General features: G+C 43.7%; 1 protein-coding gene across 1 annotated transcript in view; it reads left to right on the forward strand.

Moving 5' to 3' along the window:
* The window catches only part of LOC131695827 (uncharacterized), a gene marked incomplete at its 3' end in the record, with an annotated part of 42,889 nt that extends 35,182 nt beyond the window's left edge, over positions 1 to 7,707 (forward strand). The window contains exon 3 of the mRNA XM_058984366.1: positions 6,979 to 7,707. Within this exon, the coding sequence (XP_058840349.1) occupies positions 6,979 to 7,707 (729 nt within the window). The remainder of the gene's footprint in view (positions 1 to 6,978) is intronic.
* Between the last annotated feature and the right edge of the window lie 562 nt (positions 7,708 to 8,269).

Consider the following 8,269-nt stretch of genomic DNA (forward strand, 5'->3'; position numbering starts at 1 on the left):
GGATCAAATATCTAAGTTTTTGCATTATATATGGAAAAACTGAATTGCCCTCAAGGGGTTATAGTCCTTTCTGCGAAAAAAAGCGGAACTTTTAGATTTTTTGGGTGTATAGCCATGATCTCATTACATCAAAGTTATAGTACATTTCTCAGTGAAAAAAACAACATTTGTTTAGAAGAATTAATAATTGGTGAAGTTATGGGCCTTACCACACAACCCCGTCATTTTAAGATGAGGTTTTTTTGCAGCGATCACGAGCAGCAGATCAACTAAAATCTTAACACACAAAAAATCGATTACACCGAAGACTTGTTTTTATCAGCCCCTTTGGTGTATTTTTGGTTGACAAAATGAAGGCAATGACAAAACATATTTATTTATTTTCTTTAATAAACCGAATCTGTTAAAATATTCACCATTGCTTCGTGGACATAACATAACATAACATTGATGGGTACGTACAAAAATCGTTACCAATAGTTGGTGGTACTGAGTTTGGATAAAAAACATTCCTGATTTTACGCCGATCCGGCTCTGAACACTATTCTCCATGGCGGGTAGTGTCAACTCTAGTATGACCTACCTGCTCGCATAGATCACCATGGGCGACAATGACACACAAGAGGCGACTCTGTGTTGATACAGCGGCCCAGAGTAGAGACCCAACAAAATGGAGAAAGAGCAAGAAACCAACACATACGGAGTAGACGCGGCTAATCCGTTTGAAAGGGGTGGTTTAGTGAGGTCGCCACCACCACCAGCAGCTGAAGTTATTCAGCAAAAGCAGGAGGAGGAGAAGCAACTGCAACAGTCGCAGAAGCAACAATAGCACTGGCAACAACAGTAGCCGCAGCCTGAGTATAGCGGGGTGAGCAATACCCCACCGAAGCCAAAAATAGTGACAGTGAAGTGCTTTACAAGTTTGTGGATGCGAGAAGCAATGTCCGTAAGGACATTAAGGAGAAAAAGTCCCAAATGCGCTAGTGTCTGCTGTGAAGGAGTATGACATGGCAACGTTGAGGGCTGATGTAGTTTAGCGTGCATTGGCGTCGGTTAAGGCTCCCCCCACCACGAAGCAGAAGAAAGAAAAGTTAGATGAAGTGGAGAGCACACCAGTGTCCATGACTCCAAAGAGGGCAAGATCCTCGTCCGGAGATGGAAGACCAGGCGGACTCAAATGGAAGACGCGCAAGGGCGCCCTTACTGTCGAAGGGAAGGACGTCATTCAACAAGGAGAAAGCTGGAGTACCGTTGTAGGCCGAAAGGAGAAACAAAGGAAACAGCAGAAGCGCAAGGAGGGTAGAAAAGTGAAGTAAAAGAGGAAAGAAAAAAATCTCCGGCTCTTCAGAAGAGAGAAGCCGTGCTCATTAAAGCTAATGACGCGCTCCTCAAGAAGATTAAACAGGATCCTGAGCTGAGGGATTTGGATGAACACGTGGTGAGAACCTGGCGTTTTTAAAAAGGTGAGATGCTCTTCGAGTTTAAGGAGGATTCCACGATTAACAGCTCGAGTATACAGGAAACTATGACCAAATCACTGGGTGAATAGGCAGAAGTCCTCAAGCCCGGAGATAGTGATTGTGTGCAAGGACCTGGATGAGATCACGACAGTAGACAAACTGAGAAGTGCACCGAAGGTACAGTGCGACCTGGGCGACGTGCATATGACGTTCGGTAAAAGAAGGGATACGGAAGACGGTCGTGTGTTTTGCGATGATTCGTTTACAGTTTACCAATAAAAGGGGCTGGAGTAAGGCAAAACTACGGGTCGAGGGTCGAGATGCCCATTGAGAGTCGCCCCACGAGTGAATAAACAAGCTGAGAAATTCTTTAATTGTTTGGGGTTTTGACATTTGGCAGGGGCTTGCAAAGGCCCGAATAGATTCAGGATATGCTATAAATGCGAGAGACAGATCGTTTTGCGAGGGACTGTACGGAGAAACCGAAGTACTTACTTTTCACTCCAGCGAACGATAACGACCATCAGACGGGTGGCTTTAAATGCCTTGCCTACGAGGGCGACTGCAAGCCAACGGTAATGGAGATAACCTAGATGAATCTGAATCACTGTGACTCCGCACAACCACTGTTGTGACAGTCTTCGACAGAAGCTATGTGTGACGTCGCTTTGATTGCTGAACCATATTGAGTCCCACCTAGTAACGGTAACTGAGTGGCGGATAGAACGGGAACAGTTGAAATACAAGTTATGGGTAGATTCTCCATTCAAGAAGTGGTAGAACCCCAAATAACCACATGCATTATATTGAAGCATTATTTTAACATCGATAATGTTCATTTGCTCTAAAACTACTTTCTTAAAACAGTGCTGCCATAACACAACATCCCAAATGTTTCAAGACATTGCCTCTTATGAGCAATGTAACAGGCATTATACATACCTTTAGAGCAACGGTTTAGTGTTTGATCGCATTGCATTTACAAATGCTTTGACGCTCTACTGCGCTACACTTGAAAAGCATATAATGCTTGAACTAAAAGTTATGAAACATTAAAATAATTTGACGTTTATGAAGAAAATGTTCTAATCAAAAAATATCAACCTGAAACAACATGGAGAGTAGTGTGGCAAACGGGCAATTTTCTACGAATGGGGCAAAAATATCGGAGCACTGCACCGCCTATAGCTTTTGACCAATCCTATCTCCGTTGAGGAATACATGAAATTAAACAACGCGAGTATGCATTCCTATAATTTGCAACTCAGATGAAGCATATCATAGAGAAACCACTAAATGCTCATAATTTCATCTGCACAATTTGATGTCAATATTAAGTATGTTTCGGAATCTCTACTATAAAACTGATCTCTGCTTCGTGCTACTCAAAAAATGACAAATGTTTGCACCTATCCTTCTATACCGACGTGTCATTGCATTAACAAAGGCTATATAATGTAAAACGTTATTCATATATTGCAAATATCATTCCGTCGGCAACTATCCTCCACAGATAAGAGTGCTAACGGCCTACCTCGTATGAAGCTGATGTCAGATGATCATGGTTCGGATCCCATAAAATTAATTTAAAAATCTGAAGGAATTGGAATTTTGTGGTGATGGTAATGTTGTATCTGACTAATAATAAGAAGTGGAAAATGGAAAAACGTTCATTTTTCCATTTTATTTTCATTTTGGCATTATATCAGCTTTTCGTTGTGTTATATAACATCGATCTGTCAAAACGAAACAAACATTATTGCAGCATCTAGTAATGCTTTTAACAGACTAAAGCTTTATAAGAGCGTTACTAATGTAAAATAAATGCTTTCTTTGACAGCTCTTACATCAGTCGCTTAATCGCCCTTTTCCACTTTATGAAAGCATTGGTGTTGCATTTACAGCAATGAAGCATTTTATCGCATTCTGCGAACGACTCATTTAAGACTGTTAACTTTACATCATTTGAAGCGTCGTGGTTACTTGGGACGTTCGTACGAAGGCTTCGTGGTCGCCAAAATCAACGGCGTCTTCATGTGCAGCTGTTACGCACCTCCAAGGTGGACAGCGGTGCAGTTCAACATGGACTGGAGAGCAGGTGAAAAGTAACCCATAGCGACCACAAGACTCGCTACCGTGTACCTGCTGCAGCACGGAGAAGGATGACCGGCGAGCGAAAGCGGAAGACGAAAGCCATTAACAAAGACCTCTTCGTGGAGGCACTTTGGCTGGACAGTGGGTCCGAGGACGTGGATGCAGTTGATCTTCCAAGAAGGATTGTGACGGCTTGTGACACCACAATGCCAAGAAGACTGAAATCACGCAATAGACGGCGTCCAGCTTACTGGTGCACGCTCAGTATGTTACATGCTGCTAGTCTAAAAGCCAGAAGGCGGACTCAAAGAGCAATTTCGAAGCCGGATATAGAGAAGCGCAAGTCGACGTTTCGGGAATACAGGGCCGTTTTAAAACGGGATATAAGCTTAGAAAGTCAAATTGCCACAAGGAGCTGTGCCGAGAAGTAGACGTTAATCAAGGGGGCGACGCATACCGAGTCGTGCTGGCGAAAATGAAGGGCTCGTCGACGCCAGTTGAAATGCGCCTGGGTAAGCTCAAGATAATCGTTGCGATCCTACCATTCCCGGATATGTTCAGGATTCTTCAGAATTGTCTAGATGAAGGCAACTCCCTCGAAATGCGGAAGGTACAGAAGCTTGTGAAATCCACTGGGCGATCCGGCCTCGTATAGGCGTATAGGTTTGCTGGATACACTCTGAATACTCCTTAAAAGAATCATCCTTAACAGGCTGACGAAATGCACGGAAGGCGAGCGCGAAGTGTTCAAGATGCAGTTCGTATATCGTAAAGGAGTATAGTCAATGGAGGCAATTTGGACAGTGCTAAGAAGGCACGGCAATACGGAGAAATGAAGCTAGACCTATCGGTTCATCCTAAATCTGTCGACATGGGTCTATAGAAAGGAGGAATTTTCACCTGACACAGCTCCTGTCGAGCCACGATTGCTTCAGGAAGTATCTTCATCGGTTCGGGTTCAGAAAGTATCTTTACCGTTGCTTCCGGAGTGTGAGAACGTCGAGAAGACACTGGAGCATGTGGTCTTCGAATCTACGAATCTCGGAGAAGTGACGCGCAGAGAGATGCTTGAAGCAGGAGTACTGGACAGTACGCAGATAGTGATCGCCGTGCAGCGGAAATGGCGTGATGAACAGCGAGCAACGGTTCGGGGAGAGCAATAACCGCCGGGGAATTCTTCGCTGGAGTAGGCTAGATCCACTGCCGGGGACTAGTCGAGTATACTGCGACAGAGCACCGAGTATGGGTCGTCTGGGCGCCAGCGGACCGGACGCCACACTCCACCCGGTATCGCCGGATCGACCACGACACCCTTCCGCTTGGCCCGAGAGAACTATACCGAAAGCCAAAGAAGAATTGGTATCGGGAGAACTTCTTTCGCTGGGGAACTTTCCGTCAGCGTCAGCTGCATTCACCGTCGGTGGCTAGACTGAGTGTGGATCGCGACGAGACACCACCAGTCGCGGGTCGTCAGGATACCAGCGAACCTGACGCCCTGCTTCATCTGAATCGCCGAACTGACGTCAGCACCTGGCCGGTTGGCTCGGTTTCAGGAGAACTTCTCTCGCCGGGGAATTCTCTATCGGAGTAGGCTAGGTTCACTGTCGGGGCCTAGACCGTTTAGTTCGCGAACAAGTCGGGAGCTGAATGGGTCAACGAGAAGATGGTGGTATACGACACGAAAAGGGAGCCAAAATGCTTAAAGGAGTTGCGGTTCTTAATGGCAGTGGACAGGGAGCCAAAGGGCCCAAGAAGTTGTGGTGCTGAATGGCACAAGGGAGTCGAAGGGCTCAGTAAATTGGACAATCTGGATTTGTCTGCCCAAATTTTCCTGCTAGGGGAAGAGCACTAATGCTCGACCCAAAGCTAACTTTCGTACTGCCATACAGAAATTGTGTGTTGGGGAGTGGTTCTGTAACCCTGCTGAAGGAACTAACTCGTTGAAGTAGTGCCGTTAGGTAGTGTCGGAGAGGAATCAGCCTAGGTGGCAAGCGTAGTTATTTTAGCGGGTCGTGGCGGCGGCCTAACCCCATTTCCTGAGTTCAGAATGTTTTTTGGTTGAATAAGAAAAAACACACACATGGTGAGGCAAAGAGACACACACGCACACAAACACACACACACAGCCGCACACCTGGAAAAACTCTTAAAAGGTTGCGTGAATTTTTAGAAGAAATCTAAATGTGTTACACTACTTAATCTATTTAGGGACCATTCGTGAATTACGTAACGCAAAAATTACTAAAAATTGACTCCTCCTACCCCCATGTAACGTAAGGTTTTAGCTTACTCCTCTTCCTCTATATATCACAACATGTCACGATTTATCATACCCCCTCCCACCGGACTAAAAAACAAAATTGGACTGTTGAAAACATAAATACCAAACTGTAACGTTAATTATTCGCACTCATCCACTAGGGTGGTCCTCTCTGGAGGAAACTTTCGCGTTGATAAAGAAAGACTTACAACAAAACTACGTAAATTGTGCTATATGTTCCAGTGCGCTACATGGTTTTAAAATGTACCCTACACCTATAGAAATCTACCGACAATACCGGAAATGCATCGCGAGGATGCCACCCCTCATGTTAATTAAACCGATACTGATTAGGTAGCAGTACACATTCTCAATGCAATGTACAGTTAATCGATGTCGCGGTCTTTTCGTGCGGTGTCACTTTAATGTTACAGTATTAGATAGAACAATTCAAGGTGCCGCCACACAATTAGAAGGCGAGAATTGAAATTAGGCATTTAAATACGTGTTTCCAATAGCAATGAGGGTGATTGGTGTGAAGACCGATTGGGATGAACATTCTCTCGGCCCAACAACCAGGGCTTTCTGTGTGTGTTTAATTTTATATAATTTGATTGAATAACGATGTGTACAAGGATAGAGACATTGCTTTTGTATACCAAACACAAACACTGGCAATGGTAGTAACTGCAACGATTTGATGCTAGGTACTGTTTCTTATTATTGAATGGAAATCTAAATAATATTCAAATCACGTGCGAGCATGAGTAGAATATGTTGTCGGTGTGACAACGCGGGAAGTCAGCTCTTTAGTCGGAATGCATATATATAAGCTTCCACGAGTAGATGTGATGTAGGAATAAAAACCCTTGATTTTTCTTTATCCAGGAAAGATTCCCTTTTGAGCGAATGCTCGTTTATTTTCTTCGTCCGCAGTTGCTGGATCACATTTTAAGTGTGTCACATCCGCAAAAGAATAACTATCACGTGCGTTTTTTTTCGATCGGTGTACTCCATGTTCTATTGCATTTGATCCGTGATTTTTATCAGATGGAGAATACATTCTGGTTGCTCAACATTCAATGTGTTTTGCCTGTCATAGTTTTATTATTCTGAAATTGTTCCGCAAAATATTTTAAAATGGTTTTATTTATTCATTCACAGCATCACCCGTTCGTTTTCCTCTCGAAAGGTAGACAAACTGACGTTGGAGGAAAAGGAAGCTGGTGAACGATTTCTCCACACATTGAGACGAAACCATGAAAATAGGCGGCTTATCGAGGAAACTAGTCCATCCGTCGGTGCAGTGCAAGTAGCCAGCGTGCCGCGAACCACGAAGGATAAACGTAGCTCTCTGCGGAACACTTTGGAGCATATGATAGTTCGATATTTGCGACGGATTACTAGCAGTGATGAGGATGAGGATGGTAACGAGAACGGTGGTTATGAGTCTTCCTCAACTCGTTATCGTCGCCAGGCGAGGATTGATGGCAATGAAACAACGGACGTGACCAGTAACGAAGGCTTGGCCAGTTCGGTCGAAATCACTTTGCTCACCAATGATACAGATAGTGAAAATGGAAGTGCGTTTGGTGATACAAGTGAATCAACCAGATTACCATCAACGGATGGTGTCTTTGAAAGTGTCGTGGAAAGTGTCAATGTGCCATTAGGCACGCCCGTGTCAAGTGTCGGTGGAAGTAATTCGAAAATGATCGACGATAGTGATGATGGTGAGAAGCTGACCGATAAAGAGTGGAATCGTAAAACGAAATCGCGCGAATGTACCAGCATTCGTAAACGTGTCGCCCAGTTGGATAAGATCGAGTTGGAAAAATCGCTGCGGAATGATTCCTTCCGGGAGTACAACATTCGCAACGCTCTCAATTACCGGTAAGTCGTTAATCCATCTCAATTCTGTTATTAATACTCACCATCCTTAATGTGGTTGCACTTTGATTGATTGGAAACGTTCTTCGCATATGCAGTCAATTGGAAAAATAAGACTAGGTTAAGTTACGAATCGAAAAAGGAAATTCGCATTTGCTTGGCAATGCTCGATCCAGATGACACGCACAATTTGAGTTGATTGAATTTCTTGTATTGATGTAGAATAGTAATATACTATAGAGCTATGTGTATATTTAGTGATAGACTTCGGTGCAACTGTCTTGATGAATTGGTTTACCACTGAAGCGTAACGATGTTATTCATTTAGTTGCTCTATTTAATAACAGAACGTACTGAGTGCAAGTGATTTGGGAATTAAGGTGTTTTTCTTGAATTTGATATTACTACGTGTTGGGAGCACCAACTTGGTGTACCATTGTGTTTTTGAAATTATTTCTACTGAATTATTGCTTTTGCATTTGTAGAGTAGTCAATATAGATAGGCTACTGTTCACAGTAACTTATGGACAGTTAAATGACTTGAACAGTGATGGAAACCTGGGAT

This window comes from Topomyia yanbarensis, unplaced genomic scaffold, assembly GCF_030247195.1.
Source record: "Topomyia yanbarensis strain Yona2022 unplaced genomic scaffold, ASM3024719v1 HiC_scaffold_57, whole genome shotgun sequence".
NCBI classification, from domain to species: domain Eukaryota; kingdom Metazoa; phylum Arthropoda; class Insecta; order Diptera; family Culicidae; genus Topomyia; species Topomyia yanbarensis.